Source organism: Hemiscyllium ocellatum, assembly GCF_020745735.1.
Source record: "Hemiscyllium ocellatum isolate sHemOce1 chromosome 41 unlocalized genomic scaffold, sHemOce1.pat.X.cur. SUPER_41_unloc_9, whole genome shotgun sequence".
In the NCBI taxonomy this organism is placed as follows: Eukaryota; Metazoa; Chordata; class Chondrichthyes; order Orectolobiformes; family Hemiscylliidae; genus Hemiscyllium; species Hemiscyllium ocellatum.
In genome coordinates, this window is record NW_026867579.1 from 566,444 (window position 1) to 591,067 (window position 24,624).

The following is a 24,624-nucleotide window of genomic DNA, read 5'->3' on the forward strand; positions in this document are numbered from 1 at the left end:
AGGGTGGGGTAGGCCGCTCTGAGAGTGAGGGTGGGTAGGCCTCCCTGAGAGCGAGGGTGGGTAGGTGGCCCTGAGAGTGAGGGTGGGGTAGGCCGCCCTGAGAGTGAGATTGGGTAGGCCGCCCTGAGAGTGAGGGTGGGTAGGCGGCCCCGAGAGTGAGGGTGGGTAGGCTGCCCCAAGAGTGAGGGTGGGTAGGCCGCCCTGAGAGTGAAGGTGGGTAGGCCGCCCTGAGAGTGAGGGTGGGTAGGCCTACCTGAGAGTGAGGATGGATGGCCCTGAGAGTGAGGGTGGGTAGGCTTCCCTGAGAGTGAGGGTGGGGTAGGCCGCTCTGAGAGTGATACTGGGTAGGCGGCCCTGAGAGCGAGGGTGGGTAGGCCGCCCTGAGAGTGAGGATGGGTAGGCTGCCCTGAGAGTGAGGGTGGGCAGGCCTCCCTGACAGTGAGGGTGGGCAGGCCTCCCAGAACGTGAGGGTGGGTGGCCCTGAGAGTGAGAGTGGGTAGGCCGCCCTGAGAGTGAGGGGGGGGTAGGCCACTCTGAGAGTGAGGGTTGGTAGGCGGCCCTGAGAGCGAGGGTGGGTAGGCCGCCCTGAGAGTGAGGATGGGTAGGCTGCCCTGAGAGTGAGGGTGGGCAGGCCTCCCTGACAGTGAGGGTGGGCAGGCCTCCCAGAACGTGAGGGTGGGTGGCCCTGAGAGTGAGAGTGGATAGGCCGCCCTGAGAGTGAGGGGGGGTAGGCTTCCTGAGAGTGAGAGTGGGTAGGCCACTCTGAGAGAGAGGGTTGGTAGGCGGCCCTGAGAGTGAGGGTGGGTAGGCATCTCTGAGAGTGAGGGTGGGTAGGCGGCACTGAGAGTGAGGGTGGGTAGGCTGCCCCGAGAGTGAGGGTGGGGTAGGCCGCTCTGAGAGTGAGGGTGGGTAGGCCTCCCTGAGAGTGAGGTTGGGTAGGCCGCCCTGAGAGTGAGGGTGGGGTAGGCCGCTCTGAGAGTGAGGGTGGGGTAGGCCGCTCTGAGAGTGAGGGTGGGTAGGCCTCCCTGAGAGCGAGGGTGGGTAGGTGGCCCTGAGAGTGAGGGTGGGGTAGGCCGCCCTGAGAGTGAGATTGGGTAGGCCTCCCTGAGAGTGAGGGTGGGTAGGCCGCCCTGAGAGTGAGGGTGGGTAGGCGGCCCCGAGAGTGAGGGTGGGTAGGCTGCCCCAAGAGGGAGGGTGGGTAGGCCGCCATGAGAGTGAAGGTGGGTCGGCCGCCCTGAGAGTGAGGGTGGGTAGGCCTACCTGAGAGTGAGGGTGGATGGCCCTGAGAGTGAAGGTGGGTAGGCTTCCCTGAGAGTCAGGGTGGGGTAGGCCGCTCTGAGAGTGAGGATGGGTAGGCTGCCCTGAGAGTGAGGGTGGGCAGGCCTCCCTGAGAGTGAGGGTGGGCAGGCCTCCCAGAACGTGAGGGTGGGTGGCCATGAGAGTGAGAGTGGGCAGGCCTCCCTGAGAGTGAGAGTGGGTAGGCCGCCCTGAGAGTGAGGGGGGTAGGCCACTCTGAGAGTGAGGGTTGGTAGGCCGCCCTGAGAGTGAGGGTTGGTAGGCCGCCCTGAGAGTGAGGGTGGGTAGGCCGCCCTGAGAGTGAGGGTGGGTAGGCATCTCTGAGAGTGAGGGTGGGTAGGCGGCACTGAGAGTGAGGGTGGGTAGGCTGCCCCGAGAGTGAGGGTGGGGTAGGCCGCTCTGAGAGTGAGGGTTGGTAGGCCTCCCTGAGAGTGAGGGTGGGTAGGCCGCCCTGAGAGTGAGGGTGGGTAGGCCTCCCTGAGAGTGAGGGTGGGTAGGCCACTCTGAGAGTGAGGGGGTGTAGACCGCCCTGAGAGTGAGGGGGGGTAGTCCACTCTGAGAGTGAGGGTTGGTAGGCCGCCCTGTGAGTGAGGGTGGGGTAGGCCGCTCTGAGAGTGAGGGTGGGGTAGGCCGCTCTGAGAGTGAGGGTGGGTAGGCCTCCCTGAGAGTGAGGGTGGGTAGGCCACTCTGAGAGTGAGGGTGGGGTAGGCCGCCCTGAGAGTGAGGCGGGGTAGGCCACTCTGAGAGTGAGGGTTGGTAGGCCGCCCTGAGAGTGAGGGTTGGTATGCCACTCTGAGAGTGAGGGTTGGTAGGCCGGCCTGAGAGTGAGGGTGGGTAGGCCGCCCTGAGAGTGAGGGTGGGTAGGCATCTCTGAGAGTGAGGGTGGGTAGGCCGCACTGAGAGTGAGGGTGGGTAGGCTGCCCCGAGAGTGAGGGTGGGGTAGGCCGCTCTGAGAGTGAGGGTGGGTAGGCCTCCCTGAGAGTGAGAGTGGGTAGGCCGCCCTGAGAGTGAGGGTGGGGTAGGCCGCTCTGAGAGTGAGGGAGGGGTAGGCCGCTTTGAGAGTGAGGGTGGGTAGGCCTCCCTGAGAGTGAGGGTGGGTAGGCTGCTCTGAGAGTGAGGGGGGGTAGGCCACCCTGAGAGTGTGGGGGGTAGGCCACTCTGAGAGTGAGGGTGGGTAGGCCGCCCCGAGAGTGAGGGTGGGGTAGGCCGCTCTGAGAGTGAGGGTGGGTAGGCCTCCCTGAGAGCGAGGGTGGGTAGGTGGCCCAGAGAGTGAGGGTGGGGTAGGCCGCCCTGAGAGTGAGGGTGGGTAGGCCGCCCTGAGAGTGATAGTGGGTAGGCGGCCCTGAGAGCGAGGGTGGGTAGGCCGCCCTGAGAGCGAGGATGGGTAGGCTGCCCTGAGAGTGAGGGTGAGCAGGCCTCCCTGAGAGTGAGGGTGGGCAGGCCTCCCAGAACGTGAGGGTGGGTGGCCCTGAGAGTGAGGGTGGGTTGGCCTCCATGAGAGTGAGAGTGGGTAGGCCGCCCTGAGAGTGAGGGGGGTAGGCCACTCTGAGAGTGAGGGTTGGTAGGCCGCCCTGAGAGTGAGGGTGGGTTGGCCGCCCTGAGAGTGAGGGTGGGTAGGCATCTCTGAGAGTGAGGGTGGGTAGGCGGCACTGAGAGTGAGGGTGGGTAGGCCGCCCCGAGAGTGAGGGTGGGGTAGGCCGCTCTGAGAGTGAGGGTGGGTAGGCCTCCCTGAGAGTGAGGGTGGGTAGGCCGCCCTGAGAGTGAGGGTGGGTAGGCCTCCCTGAGAGTGAGGGTGGGTAGGCCACTCTGAGAGTGAGTGTTGGTAGGCCGCCCTGAGAGTGAGGGTGGGGTAGGCCTCCCTGAGAGTGAGGGTGGGTAGGCCTCCCTGAGAGTGAGGGTGGGTAGGCCACTCTGAGAGTGAGTGTTGGTAGGCCTCCTTGAGAGTGAGGGTGGGTAGGCCGCCCTGAGAGTGAGGGTGGGTAGGCCTCCCTGAGAGTGAGGGTGGGTAGGCCACTCTGAGAGTGAGTGTTGGTAGGCCGCCCTGAGAGTGAGGGTGGGGTAGGCCTCCCTGAGAGTGAGGGTGGGTAGGCCTCCCTGAGAGTGAGGGTGGGTAGGCCACTCTGAGAGTGAGTGTTGGTAGGCCGTCCTGAGAGTGAGGGTGGGGTAGGCCGCTCTGAGAGTGAGGGTGGGGTAGGCCGCTCTGAGAGTGAGGGTGGGTAGGCCTCCCTGAGAGTGAGGGTGGGTAGGCCACTCTGAGAGTGAGGGGGGGGTAGGCCGCCCTGAGAGTGAGGTGGGGTAGGCCACTCTGAGAGTGAGGGTGGGTAGGCCGCCCCGAGAGTGAGGGTGGGGTAGGCCGCTCTGAGAGTGAGGGTGGGTAGGCATCTCTGAGAGTGAGGGTGGGTAGGCAGCACTGAGAGTGAGGGTGGGTAGGCCTCCCTGAGAGTGAGGGTGGGTAGGCCACTCTGAGAGTGAGTGTTGGTAGGCCGCCCTGAGAGTGAGGGTGGGGTAGGCCTCCCTGAGAGTGAGGGTGGGTAGGCCTCCCTGAGAGTGAGGGTGGGTAGGCCACTCTGAGAGTGAGTGTTGGTAGGCCGTCCTGAGAGTGAGGGTGGGGTAGGCCGCTCTGAGAGTGAGGGTGGGGTAGGCCGCTCTGAGAGTGAGGGTGGGTAGGCCACTCTGAGAGTGAGGGGGGGGTAGGCCGCCCTGAGAGTGAGGTGGGGTAGGCCACTCTGAGAGTGAGGGTGGGTAGGCCGCCCTGAGAGTGAGGGTGGGTAGGCCGCCCTGAGAGTGAGGGTGGGTAGGCATCTCTGAGAGTGAGGGTGGGTAGGCAGCACTGAGAGAGAGGGTGGGTAGGCTGCCCCGAGAGTGAGGGTGGGTAGGCCACTCTGAGAGTGAGGGTGGGTAGGCTGCCCCGAGAGTGAGGGTGGGGTAGGCCTCCCTGAGAGTGAGGGTGGGTGGACTTTCCTAAGAGTGAGGGTGGGATAGGCCGCCCTGAGAGTGAGGGTGGGGTAGGCCGCCCTGAGAGTGTGGGTGGGTAGGCCTCCCTGAGAGCGAGGGTGGGTAGGATGCCCCGAGAGTGCGGGTGGGCAGGCCTCCCTGAGAGTGAGGGTAGGCAGGCCTCCCAGAATGTGAGGGTAGGTGGCCCTGAGAGTGAGGGTGGGTAGGCCTCCCTGAGAGTGAGAGTGGGTAGGCCACTCTGAGAGTGAGGGTTGGTAGGCCGCCCTGAGAGTGAGAGTGGATGGCCCTGAGAGTGAAGGTGGGTAGGCTTCCCTGAGAGTGAGGGTGGGGTAGGCCGCTCTGAGAGTGAGGATGGGTAGGCTGCCCTGAGAGTGAGGGTGGGCAGGCCTCCCTGAGAGTGAGGGTGGGCAGGCCTCCCAGAACGTGAGGGTGGGTGGCCATGAGAGTGAGAGTGGGCAGGCCTCCCTGAGAGTGAGAGTGGGTAGGCCGCCCTGAGAGTGAGGGGGGTAGGCCACTCTGAGAGTGAGGGTTGGTAGGCCGCCCTGAGAGTGAGGGTTGGTAGGCCGCCCTGAGAGTGAGGGTGGGTAGGCCGCCCTGAGAGTGAGGGTGGGTAGGCATCTCTGAGAGTGAGGGTGGGTAGGCGGCACTGAGAGTGAGGGTGGGTAGGCTGCCCCGAGAGTGAGGGTGGGGTAGGCCGCTCTGAGAGTGAGGGTTGGTAGGCCTCCCTGAGAGTGAGGGTGGGTAGGCCGCCCTGAGAGTGAGGGTGGGTAGGCCTCCCTGAGAGTGAGGGTGGGTAGGCCACTCTGAGAGTGAGGGGGGGTAGGCCGCCCTGAGAGTGAGGGGGGGTAGTCCACTCTGAGAGTGAGGGTTGGTAGGCCGCCCTGTGAGTGAGGGTGGGGTAGGCCGCTCTGAGAGTGAGGGTGGGGTAGGCCGCTCTGAGAGTGAGGGTGGGTAGGCCTCCCTGTGAGTGAGGGTGGGTAGGCCACTCTGAGAGTGAGGGTGGGGTAGGCCGCCCTGAGAGTGAGGGGGGGTAGGCCACTCTGAGAGTGAGGGTTGGTAGGCCGCCCTGAGAGTGAGGGTTGGTAGGCCACTCTGAGAGTGAGGGTTGGTAGGCCGGCCTGAGAATGAGGGTGGGTAGGCCGCCCTGAGAGTGAGGGTGGGTAGGCATCTCTGAGAGTGAGGGTGGGTAGGCCGCACTGAGAGTGAGGGTGGGTAGGCTGCCCCGAGAGTGAGGGTGGGGTAGGCCGCTCTGAGAGTGTGGGTGGGTAGGCCTCCCTGAGAGTGAGAGTGGGTAGGCCGCCCTGAGAGTGAGGGTGGGGTAGGCCGCTCTGAGAGTGAGGGAGGGGTAGGCCGCTTTGAGAGTGAGGGTGGGTAGGCCTCCCTGAGAGTGAGGGTGGGTAGGCTGCTCTGAGAGTGAGGGGGGGTAGGCCACCCTGAGAGTGTGGGGTGGTAGGCCACTCTGAGAGTGAGGGTGGGTAGGCCGCCCCGAGAGTGAGGGTGGGTAGGCATCTCTGAGAGTGAGGGTGGGTAGGCGGCACTGAGAGTGAGGGTGGGTAGGCCGCCCCGAGAGTGAGGGTGGGGTAGGCCGCTCTGAGAGTGAGGGTGGGTAGGCCTCCCTGAGAGTGAGGGTGGGTAGGCCGCCCTGAGAGTGAGGGTGGGTAGGCCTCCCTGAGAGTGAGGGTGGGTAGGCCACTCTGAGAGTGAGTGTTGGTAGGCCGCCCTGAGAGTGAGGGTGGGGTAGGCCTCCCTGAGAGTGAGGGTGGGTAGGCCTCCCTGAGAGTGAGGGTGGGTAGGCCACTCTGAGAGTGAGGGTTGGTAGGCCGTCCTGAGAGTGAGGGTGGGGTAGGCCGCTCTGAGAGTGAGGGTGGGGTAGGCCGCTCTGAGAGTGAGGGTGGGTAGGCCTCCCTGAGAGTGAGGGTGGGTAGGCCACTCTGAGAGTGAGGGGGGGTAGGCCGCCCTGAGAGTGAGGTGGGGTAGGCCACTCTGAGAGTGAGGGTGGGTAGGCCGCCCTGAGAGTGAGGGTGGGTAGGCATCTCTGAGAGTGAGGGTGGGTAGGCAGCACTGAGAGTGAGGGTGGGTAGGCTGCCCCGAGAGTGAGGGTGGGTAGGCCACTCTGAGAGTGAGGGTGGGTAGGCTGCCCCGAGAGTGAGGGTGGGGTAGGCCTCCCTGAGAGTGAGGGTGGGTGGACTTTCCTAAGAGTGAGGGTGGGGTAGGCCGCCCTGAGAGTGAGGGTGGGGTAGGCCGCCCTGAGAGTGTGGGTGGGTAGGCCTCCCTGAGAGCGAGGGTGGGTAGGATGCCCCGAGAGTGCGGGTGGGCAGGCCTCCCTGAGAGTGAGGGTAGGCAGGCCTCCCAGAATGTGAGGGTAGGTGGCCCTGAGAGTGAGGGTGGGTAGGCCTCCCTGAGAGTGAGAGTGGGTAGGCCACTCTGAGAGTGAGGGTTGGTAGGCCGCCCTGAGAGTGAGAGTGGATAGGCCGCCCTGAGAGTGAGGGGGGGTAGGCTCCCTGAGAGTGAGAGTGGGTAGGCCACTCTGAGAGAGAGGGTTGGTAGGCGGCACTGAGAGTGAGGGTGGGTAGGCTGCCCCGAGAGTGAGGGTGGGGTAGGCCGCTCTGAGAGTGAGGGTGGGTAGGCCACTCTGAGAGTGAGGTTGGGTAGGCCGCCCTGAGAGTGAGGGTGGGGTAGGCCGCTCTGAGAGTGAGGGTGGGGTAGGCCGCTCTGAGAGTGAGGGTGGGTAGGCCTCCCTGAGAGCGAGGGTGGGTAGGTGGCCCTGAGAGTGAGGGTGGGGTAGGCCGCCCTGAGAGTGAGATTGGGTAGGCCGCCCTGAGAGTGAGGGTGGGTAGGCGGCCCCGAGAGTGAGGGTGGGTAGGCTGCCCCAAGAGTGAGGGTGGGTAGGCCGCCCTGAGAGTGAAGGTGGGTAGGCCGCCCTGAGAGTGAGGGTGGGTAGGCCTACCTGAGAGTGAGGATGGATGGCCCTGAGAGTGAGGGTGGGTAGGCTTCCCTGAGAGTGAGGGTGGGGTAGGCCGCTCTGAGAGTGATACTGGGTAGGCGGCCCTGAGAGCGAGGGTGGGTAGGCCGCCCTGAGAGTGAGGATGGGTAGGCTGCCCTGAGAGTGAGGGTGGGCAGGCCTCCCTGACAGTGAGGGTGGGCAGGCCTCCCAGAACGTGAGGGTGGGTGGCCCTGAGAGTGAGAGTGGGTAGGCCGCCCTGAGAGTGAGGGGGGGGTAGGCCACTCTGAGAGTGAGGGTTGGTAGGCGGCCCTGAGAGCGAGGGTGGGTAGGCCGCCCTGAGAGTGAGGATGGGTAGGCTGCCCTGAGAGTGAGGGTGGGCAGGCCTCCCTGACAGTGAGGGTGGGCAGGCCTCCCAGAACGTGAGGGTGGGTGGCCCTGAGAGTGAGAGTGGATAGGCCGCCCTGAGAGTGAGGGGGGGTAGGCTTCCTGAGAGTGAGAGTGGGTAGGCCACTCTGAGAGAGAGGGTTGGTAGGCGGCCCTGAGAGTGAGGGTGGGTAGGCATCTCTGAGAGTGAGGGTGGGTAGGCGGCACTGAGAGTGAGGGTGGGTAGGCTGCCCCGAGAGTGAGGGTGGGGTAGGCCGCTCTGAGAGTGAGGGTGGGTAGGCCTCCCTGAGAGTGAGGTTGGGTAGGCCGCCCTGAGAGTGAGGGTGGGGTAGGCCGCTCTGAGAGTGAGGGTGGGGTAGGCCGCTCTGAGAGTGAGGGTGGGTAGGCCTCCCTGAGAGCGAGGGTGGGTAGGTGGCCCTGAGAGTGAGGGTGGGGTAGGCCGCCCTGAGAGTGAGATTGGGTAGGCCTCCCTGAGAGTGAGGGTGGGTAGGCCGCCCTGAGAGTGAGGGTGGGTAGGCGGCCCCGAGAGTGAGGGTGGGTAGGCTGCCCCAAGAGGGAGGGTGGGTAGGCCGCCATGAGAGTGAAGGTGGGTCGGCCGCCCTGAGAGTGAGGGTGGGTAGGCCTACCTGAGAGTGAGGGTGGATGGCCCTGAGAGTGAAGGTGGGTAGGCTTCCCTGAGAGTCAGGGTGGGGTAGGCCGCTCTGAGAGTGAGGATGGGTAGGCTGCCCTGAGAGTGAGGGTGGGCAGGCCTCCCTGAGAGTGAGGGTGGGCAGGCCTCCCAGAACGTGAGGGTGGGTGGCCATGAGAGTGAGAGTGGGCAGGCCTCCCTGAGAGTGAGAGTGGGTAGGCCGCCCTGAGAGTGAGGGGGGTAGGCCACTCTGAGAGTGAGGGTTGGTAGGCCGCCCTGAGAGTGAGGGTTGGTAGGCCGCCCTGAGAGTGAGGGTGGGTAGGCCGCCCTGAGAGTGAGGGTGGGTAGGCATCTCTGAGAGTGAGGGTGGGTAGGCGGCACTGAGAGTGAGGGTGGGTAGGCTGCCCCGAGAGTGAGGGTGGGGTAGGCCGCTCTGAGAGTGAGGGTTGGTAGGCCTCCCTGAGAGTGAGGGTGGGTAGGCCGCCCTGAGAGTGAGGGTGGGTAGGCCTCCCTGAGAGTGAGGGTGGGTAGGCCACTCTGAGAGTGAGGGGGTGTAGACCGCCCTGAGAGTGAGGGGGGGTAGTCCACTCTGAGAGTGAGGGTTGGTAGGCCGCCCTGTGAGTGAGGGTGGGGTAGGCCGCTCTGAGAGTGAGGGTGGGGTAGGCCGCTCTGAGAGTGAGGGTGGGTAGGCCTCCCTGAGAGTGAGGGTGGGTAGGCCACTCTGAGAGTGAGGGTGGGGTAGGCCGCCCTGAGAGTGAGGCGGGGTAGGCCACTCTGAGAGTGAGGGTTGGTAGGCCGCCCTGAGAGTGAGGGTTGGTATGCCACTCTGAGAGTGAGGGTTGGTAGGCCGGCCTGAGAGTGAGGGTGGGTAGGCCGCCCTGAGAGTGAGGGTGGGTAGGCATCTCTGAGAGTGAGGGTGGGTAGGCCGCACTGAGAGTGAGGGTGGGTAGGCTGCCCCGAGAGTGAGGGTGGGGTAGGCCGCTCTGAGAGTGAGGGTGGGTAGGCCTCCCTGAGAGTGAGAGTGGGTAGGCCGCCCTGAGAGTGAGGGTGGGGTAGGCCGCTCTGAGAGTGAGGGAGGGGTAGGCCGCTTTGAGAGTGAGGGTGGGTAGGCCTCCCTGAGAGTGAGGGTGGGTAGGCTGCTCTGAGAGTGAGGGGGGGTAGGCCACCCTGAGAGTGTGGGGGGTAGGCCACTCTGAGAGTGAGGGTGGGTAGGCCGCCCCGAGAGTGAGGGTGGGGTAGGCCGCTCTGAGAGTGAGGGTGGGTAGGCCTCCCTGAGAGCGAGGGTGGGTAGGTGGCCCAGAGAGTGAGGGTGGGGTAGGCCGCCCTGAGAGTGAGGGTGGGTAGGCCGCCCTGAGAGTGATAGTGGGTAGGCGGCCCTGAGAGCGAGGGTGGGTAGGCCGCCCTGAGAGCGAGGATGGGTAGGCTGCCCTGAGAGTGAGGGTGAGCAGGCCTCCCTGAGAGTGAGGGTGGGCAGGCCTCCCAGAACGTGAGGGTGGGTGGCCCTGAGAGTGAGGGTGGGTTGGCCTCCATGAGAGTGAGAGTGGGTAGGCCGCCCTGAGAGTGAGGGGGGTAGGCCACTCTGAGAGTGAGGGTTGGTAGGCCGCCCTGAGAGTGAGGGTGGGTTGGCCGCCCTGAGAGTGAGGGTGGGTAGGCATCTCTGAGAGTGAGGGTGGGTAGGCGGCACTGAGAGTGAGGGTGGGTAGGCCGCCCCGAGAGTGAGGGTGGGGTAGGCCGCTCTGAGAGTGAGGGTGGGTAGGCCTCCCTGAGAGTGAGGGTGGGTAGGCCGCCCTGAGAGTGAGGGTGGGTAGGCCTCCCTGAGAGTGAGGGTGGGTAGGCCACTCTGAGAGTGAGTGTTGGTAGGCCGCCCTGAGAGTGAGGGTGGGGTAGGCCTCCCTGAGAGTGAGGGTGGGTAGGCCTCCCTGAGAGTGAGGGTGGGTAGGCCACTCTGAGAGTGAGTGTTGGTAGGCCGTCCTGAGAGTGAGGGTGGGGTAGGCCGCTCTGAGAGTGAGGGTGGGGTAGGCCGCTCTGAGAGTGAGGGTGGGTAGGCCTCCCTGAGAGTGAGGGTGGGTGGACTTTCCTAAGAGTGAGGGTGGGGTAGGATGCCCTGAGAGTGAGGGTGGGCAGGCCTCCCTGAGAGTGAGGGTGGGCAGGCCTCCCAGAATGTGAGGGTAGGTGGCCCTGAGAGTGAGGGTGGGTAGGCCTCCCTGAGAGTGAGAGTGGGTAGGCCACTCTGAGAGTGAGGGTTGGTAGGCCGCTCTGAGAGTGAGGGTGGGTAGGCCGCCCTGAGAGTGAGGGTGGATAGGCCACTCTGAGAGTGAGGGTGGGTAGGCGGCATTGAGAGTGAGGGTGGGTAGGCTGCCCCGAGAGTGAGGGTGGTGTAGGCCGCTCTGAGAGTGAGGTTGGGTAGGCCTCCCTGAGAGTGAGGGTGGGGTAGGCCGTCCTGAGAGTGAGGGTGGGTAGGCCTCCCTGAGAGTGAGGGTTGGTAGGCCGCCCTGAGAGTGAGGGTGGGTAGGCCGCCCTGAGAGTGAGGGTGGATAGGCCGTCCTGAGAGTGAGGGTGGGGTAGGCTGCTCTGAGAGTGAGGGTGTGTAGGCCGCTCTGAGAGTGAGGGTGGGTAGGCCACCCTGAGAGTGAGAGTGGGGTAGGCCTCCCTGAGAGTGAGGGTGGGTAGGCCGCCCCGAGAGCGAGAGTGGGTAGGCCACCCTGAGAGTGAGGGTGGGTAGGCCGCCCTGAGAGTGAGGGTGGGTAGGCAGCGCTGAGAGTGAGGGTGGGTAGGCCTCCCTGAGAGTGAAGGTGGGTAGGCCGCCCCAAGAGTGAGGGTGGGGTAGGCCACTCTGAGAGTGAGGGTGGGTAGGCCTCCCTGAGAGTGAGGGTGGGTGGACTTTCCTAAGAGTGAGTTGGGGTAGCCCGCCCTGAGAGTGAGGGTGGATAGGCCGTCCTGAGAGCGAGGGTGGGTTGGATGCCCCGAGAGTGAGGGTGTGTAGGCCACTCTGAGAGTGAGGGTGGGTAGGCCATCCTGAGAGTGAGAGTGTGGTAGGCCGCCCTGAGAGTGAGGGTGGGTAGGCCGCCCTGAGAGTGAAGGTAGGTTAGCCGCCCTGAGTGTGAGGGTGGGTAGGGTGTCCTGAGAGCGAGGGTGGGTAGGCCTCCCTGAGAGTGATGGGGACATGGATAGGGTAAATAGACAAGGTCTTTTCCCCTTGGGGTGGGGGAGTCCAGAACTAGAGTGGGAGAGGTTTAGGGTGAGAGGGGAAAGATATAAAAGAGACCTAAGGGGTAATATTCCCACACAGAGGGTGGTACGTGTTTGGAATGAGCTGCCTGGGGAAGTGGTGGAGGCTGGTACAATTGCAACATTGAAGAGGCATTGGGATGGGTATATGAATAGGAAGGGTTTGGGGGGATAGGGGCCGGGTGCTGGTAGGTGGGATTGATTCGGTTGGGATATCTGGGTCAGCATGGACGGGTTGGGTCGAAGGGTCTGTTTCCCTGCTGTCCATCTCTCTGACTCTCCAGGTAGAAATGAAGGGTGACTCGGTGACACGATAACACTGTCTTGGGGCTGTTATAGTTCCCTTGTACTTCCACTCTGTGCCTCTATTTATAAACCCCAGCCTTCCTTATTACAGTTTTGATATGCCTGGTCACCATTCGGAGAATTCTGGTCAGGAACCTTGACATTCCTCCGCTCGTGTACTCTCGCACTGACTGTATCGTCTTGTCGGAGTTTTTCTCGCTAAATCCGTTACCTCTGGGTTGAATTTCGGCGAATTTGGGAAAAGGAGAGGGTCCCAATGCCGGCCCATAGGGAGAACGCTGCTTCTATCTTGTCTCTGGTTTCCAGAATTATTGCCCATCTTGACCGACCCTGTGTGATCCCGTACACTTTCAATTTGCCGAGCCATCTGCTGTTGGCGGCTGCCATTTTAGAACATTGTGGAAGTGTCTCGGCCCAGTCTCTCTTACGGCCTGGTGTGGAAGTGTCTCTTCCTGGTCTCTCTCTCGGCCTGGTGTGGATGTGTCTCTCCCTGGTCTCTCTCTCGGCCTGGTGTGGATGTGTCTCCCCGGTCTCTCTCTCGGCTTGGTGTGAAAGTGTCTCTCCCCGGTCTCTCTCTCTCGGCCTGGTGTGGGAATGTCTCTCCCCGGTCTCTCTCTCGGCCTGGTCTGGAAGTGTCTCTCCCCCGGTCTCTCTCTCGGCCTGGTGTGGAAGTGTCTCTCCCCGGTCTCTCTCTCGGCCTGGTGTGGGAATGTCTCTCCCTGGTCTCTCTCTCGGCCTGGTGTGGGAATGTCTCTCCCCGGTCTCTCTCTCGGCCTGGTCTGGAAGTGTCTCTCCCTGGTCTCTCTCTCGGCCTGGTGTGGAAGTGTCTCTCCCCGGTCTCTCTCTCGGCCTGGTCTGGAAGTGTCTCTCCCTGGTCTCTCTCTCGGCCTGGTGTGGGAATGTCTCTCCCTGGTCTCTCTCTCGGCCTGGTGTGGAAGTGTCTCTCCCTGGTCTCTCTCTCTCGGCCTGGTCTGGAAGTGTCTCCCTGGTCTCTCTCTTGGCCTGGTCTGGAAGTGTCTCTCCCTGTCTCTCTCTCTCTCGGCCTGGTATGGGAATGTCTCTCCCTGGTCTCTCTCTCGGCCTGGTGTGGATGTGGTCTCTCCCTGGTCTCTCTCTCTCTCTCGGCCTGGTCTGGAAGTGTCTCTCCCTGGTCTCTCTCTCTCTGGGCCTGGTATGGGAATGTCTCTCCCTGGTCTCTCTCTCGGCCTGGTGTGGATGTGGTCTCTCCCTGGTCTCTCTCTCTCTCTCGGCCTGGTCTGGAAGTGTCTCTCCCTGGTCTCTCTCTCTCTGGGCCTGGTGTGGGAATGTCTCTCCCCGGTCTCTCTCTCGGCCTGGTCTGGAAGTGTCTCTCCCTGGTCTCTCTCTCGGCCTGGTGTGGAAGTGTCTCTCCCCGGTCTCTCTCTCGGCCTGGTCTGGAAGTGTCTCTCCCTGGTCTCTCTCTCGGCCTGGTGTGGGAATGTCTCTCCCTGGTCTCTCTCTCGGCCTGGTGTGGAAGTGTCTCTCCCTGGTCTCTCTCTGTCGGCCTGGTCTGGAAGTGTCTCTCCCTGTCTCTCTCTCTCTCTCTCTCAGCCTGGTATGGGAATGTCTCTCCCTGGTCTCTCTCTCGGCCTGGTGTGGATGTGGTCTCTCCCTGGTCTCTCTCTCTCTCGGCCTGGTGTGGATATGTCTCCCCGGCCTCTCTCTCGGCCTGGTCTGGAAGTGTCTCTCCTCGGTCTCTCTCTCGGCCTGGTCTGGAAGTGTCTCTCCCTGGTCTCTCTCTCGGCCTGGTGTGGAAGTGTCTCTCCCTGGTCTCTCTCTTGGCCTGGTCTGGATGTGTCTCTCCCTGTCTCTCTCTCTCTCTCTCTCTCGGCCTGGTATGGGAATGTCTCTCCTCGGTCTCTCTCTCGGCCTGGTCTGGAAGTGTCTCTCCCTGGTCTCTCTCTCGGCCTGGTGTGGAAGTGTCTCTCCCTGGTCTCTCTCTTGGCCTGGTCTGGATGTGTCTCTCCCTGTCTCTCTCTCTCTCTCTCTCTCGGCCTGGTGTGGAAGTGTCTCTCCCTGGTCTCTCTCTCTCGGCCTGGTCTGGAAGTGTCTCCCTGGTCTCTCTCTTGGCCTGGTCTGGAAGTGTCTCTCCCTGTCTCTCTCTCTCTCGGCCTGGTATGGGAATGTCTCTCCCTGGTCTCTCTCTCGGCCTGGTGTGGATGTGGTCTCTCCCTGGTCTCTCTCTCTCTCTCGGCCTGGTCTGGAAGTGTCTCTCCCTGGTCTCTCTCTCTCTGGGCCTGGTGTGGGAATGTCTCTCCCCGGTCTCTCTCTCGGCCTGGTCTGGAAGTGTCTCTCCCTGGTCTCTCTCTCGGCCTGGTGTGGAAGTGTCTCTCCCCGGTCTCTCTCTCGGCCTGGTCTGGAAGTGTCTCTCCCTGGTCTCTCTCTCGGCCTGGTGTGGGAATGTCTCTCCCTGGTCTCTCTCTCGGCCTGGTGTGGAAGTGTCTCTCCCTGGTCTCTCTCTGTCGGCCTGGTCTGGAAGTGTCTCTCCCTGTCTCTCTCTCTCTCTCTCTCAGCCTGGTATGGGAATGTCTCTCCCTGGTCTCTCTCTCGGCCTGGTGTGGATGTGGTCTCTCCCTGGTCTCTCTCTCTCTCGGCCTGGTGTGGATATGTCTCCCCGGCCTCTCTCTCGGCCTGGTCTGGAAGTGTCTCTCCTCGGTCTCTCTCTCGGCCTGGTCTGGAAGTGTCTCTCCCTGGTCTCTCTCTCGGCCTGGTGTGGAAGTGTCTCTCCCTGGTCTCTCTCTTGGCCTGGTCTGGATGTGTCTCTCACTGTCTCTCTCTCTCTCTCTCTCTCGGCCTGGTATGGGAATGTCTCTCCCTGGTCTCTCTCTCGGCCTGGTGTGGATGTGGTCTCTCCCTGGTCTCTCTCTCTCTCGGCCTGGTGTGGAAGTGTCTCTCCCCGGTCTCTCTCTCTCGGCCTCGTGTGGGAATGTCTCTCCCTGGTCTCTCTCTCTCGGCCTGGTCTGGAAGTGTCTCCCTGGTCTCTCTCTCGGCCTGGTCTGGAAGTGTCTCTCCCTGGTCTCTCTCTCGGCCTGGTGTGGATGTGGTCTCTCCCTGGTCTCTCTCTCTCTCTCGGCCTGGTCTGGATGTGTCTCCCTGGTCTCTCTCTCGGCCTGGTCTGGATGTGTCTCTCCCTGGTCTCTCTCTCGGCCTCGTGTGGGAATGTCTCTCCCTGGTCTCTCTCTCTCGGCCTGGTCTGGATGTGGTCTCTCCCTGGTCTCTCTCTCTCGGCCTGGTCTGGACGTGTCTCTCAGTAGCAAAAGGTTCCACTGCTAGTGCCTTGGCCCAGGTCCAGTGGTTAATGAAGCAGGTCTGAGTTCAGCTTCCTCTGCGTCCTCTTAGCCGCCCCCATGCTCCCACAAACACACACAGCCCTTCCCCCCCACCCTCTCTCTCTCGCTCTCTCTCTGTGAGTCAGCTCGGGCTGTGTTATGACAAGCCCAGTCAGTCTCTCTGACACAACAGAAACTTCCTCTAAAGCTCCCACTCGACGAGGAAGAGGTGCTGGGGGTGGAGATCGGGAGGCTAGGAACTCAGCCCCTCTCCCGCTGCGGCACACAACAGCCCTGAGATCTGTCTCTGTCTGCCTCCTCCACCCCAGCCCTCCGACTGTCACTGGACACCCAATGGGCACTCTCACTCTAACCCCGGCCTGTCTGACAGTGTTCACCAGTGAGTATCTCCAGGCGCAGTCAAATTGTTGTGGGCTCACAGACTGGGGATTTAGGAGGGGCTGGGGTGGGTTACAGGGATAGGGAGGGGGCTGGAGGGGGTTACAGAGATAGGGAGGGGGTATAGGGGGTTACAGACACAGGGAGAGGGTGTAGGGGGTTACAGAGATAGGGAGGGGGTGTAAGGGGCTACAGAGATAGGGAGGGGGTGTAGGGAGTTACAGAGATAGGGAGGGGGTGTAGGGGGTTACAGAGATAGGGAGGGGGGTGTAGGGGGTTACAGGGATAGGGAGGGGGGTGTAGGGGGTTACAGAGATAGGGTGGGGGTGAAGGGGGTTACAGAGATAGGGAGGGGGTGTAGGGGGTTACAGAGATAGGGAGGGGGTGTAGGGGGTTACACAGATAGGGAGGGGGTGTAGGATGTTACAGAGATTGGGAGGGGGTGTAGTGGGTTACAGAGATAGGGTGGGGGTGAAGGGGGTTACAGAGATAGGGAGGGGGTGTAGGGGGTTACAGAGATGGGGAGGGGGTGTAGGGGATTACAGAGATAGGGAGGGGGTGTAGGGGGTTACAGAGATGGGGAGGGGGTGGAGGGGGGTTACAGAGATAGGGAGGGGGTGTAGGGGGTCACAGAGATAGGAAGGGGGTATAGGGTGTAGGGCTGGAAGGGGTTGTAGATATCGGGAGGAGGTGTAAGGGCTGGAGGGGGTTACAGAGATAGGGTGGAGTGTACTAGCTAAAAGAGATTAAAGAGATATGGGGAAGTATAGGTAGTTGAAGGAGGTTACCGTCCTGAGGGAGACCCGCACTGTGGGAGGGTCAGCGCCGAGGGAGCCCCGCACTGAGGGAGGGTCAGTGCCGAGGGAGCCCCGCACTGTGGGAGGGTCAGTGCCGAGGGAGCCCCGCACTGTGGGAGGGTCAGCGCCGAGGGAGCCCCGCACTGTGGGAGGGTCAGCGCTGAGGGAGCCCCGCACTGTGGGAGGGTCAGCGTTGAGGGAGCCCCGCACTGTGGGAGGGTCAGCGCCGAGGGAGCCCCGCACTGTGGGAGGGTCAGCGCCGAGGGAGCCCCGCACTGTGGGAGGGTCAGTGCCGAGGGAGCCCCGCACTGTGGGAGGGTCAGAGCCGAGGGAGCCCCGCACTGTGGGAGGGTCAGCGCTGAGGGAGCCCCGCACTGTGGGAGGGTCAGCGCTGAGGGAGCATCGCACTGTGGGAGGGTCAGCGCTGAGGGAGCATCGCACTGTGGGAGGGTCAGTGCTGAGGGAGCCCCGCACTGTGAGAGGGTCAGCGCCGAGGGAGCCCCGCACTGAGTGAGGGTCAGCGCTGAGGGAGCCCTGCACTGTGGGAGGGTCAGCGCTGAGGGAGGATGAAATGGGACCATCGAAGTCTATGTTTTGCGTAACCGCTTGTTGGACGTACAAACCCACTGCTCACGGAAAGTGAGGGAAGTGGTGTGAAACGCTCTGTCGTGCAACCAACAGCAAATTCTAACCGCAGGAAGTTGCTGGATGAGGAAGTGTTGGCCGCAAGAGGGAAGGCACAGTGTTGAGGGGTGCCAGACCTCAGCAAAGTGGTGTCCCGAGGGCTTTGGACTGCTCTGCACTGTTTAGGGTCAACCCAAAAGGAAGCAAAAACTCAGCAGGCCGGCAACATCTGTGAGGGCGAAATCAGGATTTAGCATTTCTCGGGTCTGGTGACCCCTCCTTTCTCAGTCATGATGGTGGCCAGGAAAATGCTGCTTTTTCTGCAGGAGATGGGGGGTGGGAGGGAGGGGGAGAGGAGGTAACGAATAAGTGATAGGTGGGGTTCGGACCGAGAGCGAGAGAGAGAGATAGAGAGAGGTGGGGGGGATAGTTGGACAGACAAAGGATTTGATAACGATCTGGCTGGGAGGGCAAACGGGGGTTCAGGGAGACTGTTAGTGTCTGACAACAGGTTGTGTGTGTGTTTTGTGTGTGTGTGTGTGTCTGTGGGGGTGTGTGTGTGTCTGTGTGTGTGTGGGAGTGTGTGTGTCTGTCTGTGTGTGTGTGTGTGTGTGTGGGAGTGTGTGTGTGAGAGTGTGTGTGAGTGTGTGTGTGAGAGTGTGTGTGGGAGTGTGTGTGTCAGTCTAGGAGAGTGTGTGTGTGAGTGTGTGTGTGTATGTGTGTGTGGTGTGTGTATGTGTCTGTGGGTCAGTGCTGAGGGGGCCCCGCACTGTGGGAGGGTCAGCGCTGAGGGAACCCCGCACTGTGGGAGGGTCAGCGCCAAGGGAGCCCCGCACTGTGGGAGGGTCAGGGCTGAGGGAGCCCCGCACTGTGGGAGGGTCAGCGCCGAGGGAGCCCCGCACTGTGGGAAGGTCAGGGCTGAGGGAGCCCGCACTGTGGGAGGGTCAGTGCTGAGGGAGCCCCTCGTGGGGAGAGGGATGGATGTGTAAATGGTAAAGAGGAGGCAGATAGACCCTGTTCGCTGGAAACTCCGAAACCATCGAAAAGCATCAGAGGCCGCGCGATTGCACTATGGCCAGGGGCCTGGGCCAGGGGGAGAAAAGATGGAGCCAAGAGATGGGGCAGGAGCAAGTTGCGCCGATGGGTCTACCCATCTGAGGGTAGGGGGTACCAGCTACGGGGGGAGAGTGAATTCTTGGGCTGGCGAGGGGGCTGAGCTGCGATGCAAGATTAGGGCCATATTCACTGGGAGTTTTGTAGGTGGAGTCGGGCATCAAGCTCAGGGTGAAAGTAGGGAACAGGGGATGGAGTTGGATGGTCAGGAGCTGAGTGGGCTAGAAGGGACGAATGGCCGATCGCTGATCGGATACCCGCTGTGTCTGTATGGCCTCACAGCGGTCCTCGCATTTTAGACCGATCAATGGGGACATTACAACACTCCAGGCAACATTACAGGTCAGTACAGGCCCTTCGGCCCAACTTCCCCACACTATTCCACTCTCATCCATATGCCTAGCATTTAAATACCCTTCGAATTGGCGGGTCTACTACTGTTGCAGGCTGTGCATCCCCACGCCACCCTACTCGTGAGTACAGACACTACCTCGGAAATCGGCCCTGAAAGCAGCACAGTGGCTCAGTGGTTAGCCCTGCTGCCTCACGGCATCAGGGTCCCAGGCTTGATTCCGGCCTTGGGTGAGCGCGTGGAGTGTGAACATTCTCCCCGTGTCTGCGTGGATTTCCTCTGGGTGCTCTGGTTTCCTCCCACAGTCCAAAAATGTGCAGGTTAGGGGGGATTGGCCGTGGGGAAATTGTCCCATAGTGCCCAGGGATATACAGGTTAGGGTGGATTGGCCGTGGGTTATTGTCCCGTAGTGCCCAGGGATGTGCAGGTGTGGGTGGATTGGCCGTGGGGAAATTGTCCCGTAGTGCCCAGGGATGTGCAGGTTAGGGTGGATTGGCCGTGGGGAAATTGTCCCGTAGTGTTAGGTGCATTAGTCAGGGGTAAATGTAGAGTAATAGGTTAGGGGAATGAGTCTGGGTGGGATATTCTTCAGAGGTCTGGACTTATTGGGGACAAATGGCCTGTTTCCACACTGTAGGGAATCTAATCTATATTTATCATCCCTCAACTTAAAGCTATGTCCCCTTGTGCTCGCTGTCCCATACTTGGAAAAAGGCTCTCACTGTCCAACCGATCGAACCCTCTAATTATCTTCTATGTCTTAATTAAATCATCTCTCAACTCTCTCTCTCTGATGAAAACAGCTTCGAGTCCCTCAGCCTTTCCTCGTAAGACCGTCCCTCCATCCCAGGCAACGTCCCTGTAAATCTCCTCTGAACATTCAGAAAAAAAATGTGTTAGTACGTGTTCCTGTGGCCATGGAGGGAGAGAGTCGTGAATGTGGGAGTCAACATGTCGATAGAGCATGTGGGGAGGGGTGGTGGTGCTCTGCTCAGTCCTGGATGGGGGTCAAGTTTCTTAAGTGTTTCAGAGCTGCCCCCCATTCAGGGAAAGGAAGGAGTATTCCCTCACATTCCTGAGTCAGGAGAGGGGGGGTTACTCGCTGCCGGGTTCCCAGCCTCTGACCCTGCTCTTGTAGCCACAGGATTGATATGGGATTGGGTCTGGGTCTGTTTCTGCTCAATGGGAACCCCCAGGATGTTGATAGTCGGGGGGAGGGAGATTCAGTGATGGTAACGCCATTGAACGTCATGGGGGCGATGGTTAGATTCTCTCTCAATGGGAAGCCCCAGGACGTTGATAGTGGGGGGGAGTGGGATTCAGTGATGGTAATGCCATTGAACGTCAAGGGGGCGATGGTTAGATTCTCTCTCAATGGGAACCCCCAGGATGTTGACAGTGGGGAGGGGGGATTCAGTGATGGTAACGCCATTGAACGTCATGGGCGCGATGGTTAGATTCTCTCTCAATGGGAAGCCCCAGGACGTTGATAGTGGGGGGGAGTGGGATTCAGTGATGGTAATGCCATTGAACGTCAAGGGGGCAATGGTTAGATTCTCTCTCAATGGGAACCCCCAGGATGTTGATATTGGGGGGGATTCAGTGATGGTAACACCATTGAACGCCAAGGGGGCGATGGTTAGATGCATCATCTCACATCTGTCTGGATCAATCTCCATCTACCATTTCTGTGCCCAGGTCTCCAGCCGGTCAGTGTCCTGTGTAATGTGGGAAACGTGTGGACATTTTGAGTTTTGGCTGTAAGAAGAGAAGTCGGGGTGGGGGAGAGAGAGAGACTGGGGGGGAAGAGAGAGAGAGAGAGAAACTGGGGGGAGAGAGAGAGAGACTGGGGGGAGAGAGAGAGAGAGAGACTGGGGAGGGAGAGAGAGAGAGAGAGACTGGGGGGGGTGAGAGAGAGAGAGAGAGACCGGGGTGGGGGAGAGAGAGAGAGAGAGAGACTGGGAGAGAGAGAGAGAGAGAGACTTGGGAGGAGAGAGAGAGAGAGACTGGGGGGAGAGAGAGGGAGAGAGACTGGGGGGGAGAGAGAGAGAGAGAGACTGGGGGAGAGAGAGAGAGAGATTGCAGGATGTGGAGCGCAGGTTGAAGTGGGAATGAGAAGGGGGACAGCCTCGATGCCCTGGATATCCCAAGCTTTCTCAGGGACACAGTGAGGTGATGGTGACCCTGGGGGGGGAAGGAGAAAGGGCCTGAAATACAGGTGGCCTCCAGGAATGCAGGAGACAAAGGGGGAGAGACAGATAATACACCGAGAGAAACTTCATCAACACAGTGATCCTGAGAATACAGCCGGGCCTGTACGCCCTGTGCAGGTGGATCTCCCACCCTCAGGGCACACACAATTCCCAGATATCTGTCTGCAATCCTCTGCGGTCAATCACTCATCAGTTTCGGGAAGGAGTCTGTAAAACGTAGACTGAAATGCAGGAGGGCGGTCAATCCTGATGACACCTCAGAGATAATTAACACTTCCTAAACCCCAGCTTGTGATATTTTCCTGTTTGACTGCGTCAGAGATTCACAGGAATTGTCTGTGGTCTCCGACAGAACACTCTCCCTCAGCGCTGACCGTCCCACAGTGCGGGGCTCCCACAGCGCTGACCCTCCCACATTGCGGGGCTCCCTCAGCGCTGACCCTCCCACAGTGCGGGGCTCCCTCAGCGCTGACCCTCCCACATTGCGGGGCTCCCTCAGCGCTGACCTTCCCTCAGTGCGGAGCTCCCTCAGCGTTGACCCTCTCACAGTGCGGGGCTCCCTCAGCGCTGACCTTCCCTCAGTGCGGAGCTCCCTCGGCGCTGATCCTCCCACAGTGCTGGGCCCCCTCAGCGCTGACCCTCCCACATTGCGGGGCTCCCTCAGCGCTGACCCTCCCACAGTGTGAGGCTCCCTCAGCGCTGACCCTCCCACAGTAAGGGGCTCCCTCGGCGCTGACCCTCCCACAGTGCGGGGCTCCCTCGGCGCTGACCCTCCCACAGTAAGGGGCTCCCTCAGCGCTGACCTTCCCTCAATGCGGAGCTCCCTCAGCGCTGACCCTCCCACAGTGCGGGGCTCCCTCAGCACTAACCCTCCCACAGTGCGGGGCTCCCTCAGTGCTGACCTTCTCTCAGTGCGGAGCTCCCTCAGCGCTGACCCTCCCACAGTGCGGGGCTCCCTCGGTGCTGACCCTCCCACAGTGCGGGGCTCCCTCAGCGCTGACCTTCCCTCAGTGCGGAGCTCCCTCAGCGCTGACCCTCCCACAGTGTGGGGCTCCCTCAGCACTGACCCTCCCACAGTGCGGGGCTCCCTCAATGCTGACCCTCTCACAGTGCGGGGCTCCCTCAGCGCTGACCCTCCCACAGTGAGGGGCTCCCTCGGTGCTGACCCTCCCACAGTGCAGGGCTCCCTCAGCGCTGACCCTTCCACAGTGCGGGGCTCCCTCAGCGCTGACCCTCCCACAGTGCGGGGCTCCCTTGGCGCTGACCCTCCCACAGTGCGGGGCTCCCTTGGCGCTGACCCTCCCACAATGCGGGGCTCCCTCGGCGCTGACCCTCCCACAGTGCAGCTGTCTGGAATGATGGGAGGGTTTTATCTGGAATGAGGGGTAGGTTTTATCTGGAATGAGGGGTGGGTTTTATCTGGAATGAGGGGTGGGTTTTATCTGGAAGGAGGGGTGGGTTTTATCTGGAATGAGGGGTGGATGTGTGGTTGAGCATGTGTCTGACCACACAGCTGGATCATTATATACTTTTCAAATATGTACCCCATCACCATGTGTATATCTAAATAAGTGTGTGTGTGTGTGTGTGTGCGTGTGTGCACTTGTGTGTGTGTGCACTAGTGTGTTTGTGCGTGTGTGTGTTTGTGCGCGTGTGCGTGCGTGCGTGTGTGTTTGTGTGTGCGTGTGTTTGTGTGTGTTTGTGCTTGCGAGTGTGTGTGTGCGTGTTTGTGTGTGTGTGTGTGTGTGTGCGTGCGTGAATGTGTATTGTTAGCTAGCTGTATTTATGCCTGTATTCTGCCTATACCTCAAAATGTCTCGAAGCACTTACCTACAAGTCTGCGAATGTCGGGCTGTCTCCATGTTTGTGACTGTGTTAGTTTGCCTGTATTCATTTTTGTGCCTGTGCTTGTGTGTGTGTGTTGTGTGTTGCCTGTATTTATGCCTGTGTGTATGTGCTTGCCTTTGTGCCTCTCCGTGTGTGTGTTTCATGCCTCTATGTTTTCTGTATTAGTGCCTGTGTGCGGTCCTTTATCACTCTACCAGCTTTCATGCTTCGAGCAGCATGTCTCTGTGTGTATGCCTGTATCACAGTGTATGTGCGCCTGTCTCTCCGGTGGTCATTAATGAGCCTGTCCTCACTCTGTTCCCAGCTTTCTGGTGTGTTCATGGATTTAACCTGGAAACGGATAACCCAGTAACCTTCACCGAGGATCCCCAGTCTCAGTTTGGACTCCGCGTGGCTCAGTTTAACGCAAACAGTCAGAAATGGTAGGTTCGATTCATAGCTCACCTCACCATCCCTCCCAATCTCCCTCGGCGACCCCTCACTCCCTCCATCTCTCGCAGAATCGACTCGCCCGGTCCCCCCTCACGGCCCCCTCACTCAGTCGATCTCCGTCACTCATTTTCCCGGCGATCCACTCGCTCTGTCTCTCTCACAACCGCTGTTACGAAATTAAACGGGTGTGCGGTTGTTTTCAGGCAGTGAGTGTTTTCTGAATTTTAGCGCCAATTTCAAGTTCAGCGACAGCCGCCAGGAGCGAACAGCTAAGAGCAAACAGGTGCATGTAACAAATGGCCATTCAATGGATGCCCGAGTCTTGGTTGCTGTTTTGACAGCCATGCAGAAATCAACCAACTGCTGTAAATTACGCCCGGGAGACGAAACCCCAAATCGAGTTTGACTATATTGTGTTGACAACATCGGACCGGTGAGGGGGAGTTTTACACTGGGGGCATAAAATCATGCGGGCATTTAGAAAACGGGTCAGAGCAACTGCGGAAAGTCCGAGAGCAGAGGCCATCCCAAGGACTGAACGTCTTGCTCTCAAAGAAAGTACCTCTTCGGAGGTACCTTTTCCCTGTAAAACCAGTAAAAAGAAGGCCAAGAGAGGTGATGGCAGGGTTGGAACTTCAGAGGGTTGACCTCAAGGAAGTCTGCATTACAGACCGTGGTGTGGATTTGAGATAAAGTTAGCATAATGTTCAATAGATTGAGGGTCAGATCGTAATTAGTTAGGAAATGGTTTTGAGAAAAGGGGTCTTAGCTGTGATAAAGATGTTTGGCTTTTAACACTGTCCCACACCCCGCTCCCCCAAGTCCAGCACGGGCCCTCCACATCCTGACTGGTTCATGGCAGAAATGCACTGTAGGAAACGGTGTGTCAACACGATCTGTTACGATGCGATGGACATTAAAACCAAACGCCCAGGGGATCTCACCTCATCGTCTGTTAACCACGTGTGCGAAGGAAAGGGAGACTTATAATTTCCACTGTTTATTCAGAGAAATAACGATTGATTTAATTGTGGACTTCAAACGAAAACTGTCAACACATTTCTCGACTAACTACTATCTGACCCTCAACGCGATAACAACACGGCTCCAGTAACTCAGTTATTAAACATTGTATTAACCTAGCGTCAGGTCCACACTGTCTGAGATACTGACCTCCAATCTCCCTCAAAATCCCCTCACAAACCCCTCACTCACTCACTCAATCTCAGTCACACGGTATTCCAGGCGAGTGCTAGTAGAGATGTAATGGGCAGACTGGCCAGGTTTACTCATGGGCAGGCAGTGGATTGATGGTAAATGTTCCTTTTGGACACAGGACGCTGGTGAGTGCCCCCCTGCTCCAGGATATCAACCGAAATAAAACGGGAGCCATCTTCAAATGTCTGTACAATGATCGACTGTGCACCAAACTCAACACTCCAGGTCAGTGGTGAGGGAGGGTCAGTGAGGGAGGGTCCGTGAGGGCGGGTCAGCGAGGGAGGGTCCGCACTGAGGGAGGGTCAGTGAGAGAGGGTCAGTGAGGGAGGTTCAGTGAGAGACGGAGGGCCAATGAGGGAGGGCCAGTGAGGGAGGGTCAGTGAGGGAGGGCCAGTGGTGAGGGATGGTCAGTGAGGGAGGGTCAGTGAGAGAGGATCAGTGAGGGAAGGTCAACACTGAGGGAGTCCCAAACTGTGGGAGGGTCAGTGCTGAGGGAGCTCCGCACTTTGAGAGGGTCAGTGCCGAGGGAGCCCCGCACTGTGGGAGGGTCAGCGCCGAGGGAGCCCCGCACTGTGGGAAGGTCAGCACTGAGGGAGCCCC

At 60.6% G+C, this 24,624-nt stretch overlaps 1 protein-coding gene across 1 annotated transcript in view; it reads left to right on the forward strand.

The window, feature by feature from the left end:
- The first annotated feature begins 15,185 nt into the window (after positions 1-15,185).
- Positions 15,186-24,624, forward strand: part of LOC132808897 (integrin alpha-D-like) — an 81,805-nt gene continuing 72,366 nt past the window's right edge. The window contains exons 1-3 of the mRNA XM_060822312.1: positions 15,186-15,428; positions 22,679-22,796; positions 24,143-24,249. Of these exons, the coding sequence (XP_060678295.1) occupies positions 15,188-15,428; positions 22,679-22,796; positions 24,143-24,249 (466 nt within the window). The 5' untranslated portion in view covers positions 15,186-15,187. The remainder of the gene's footprint in view (positions 15,429-22,678; positions 22,797-24,142; positions 24,250-24,624) is intronic.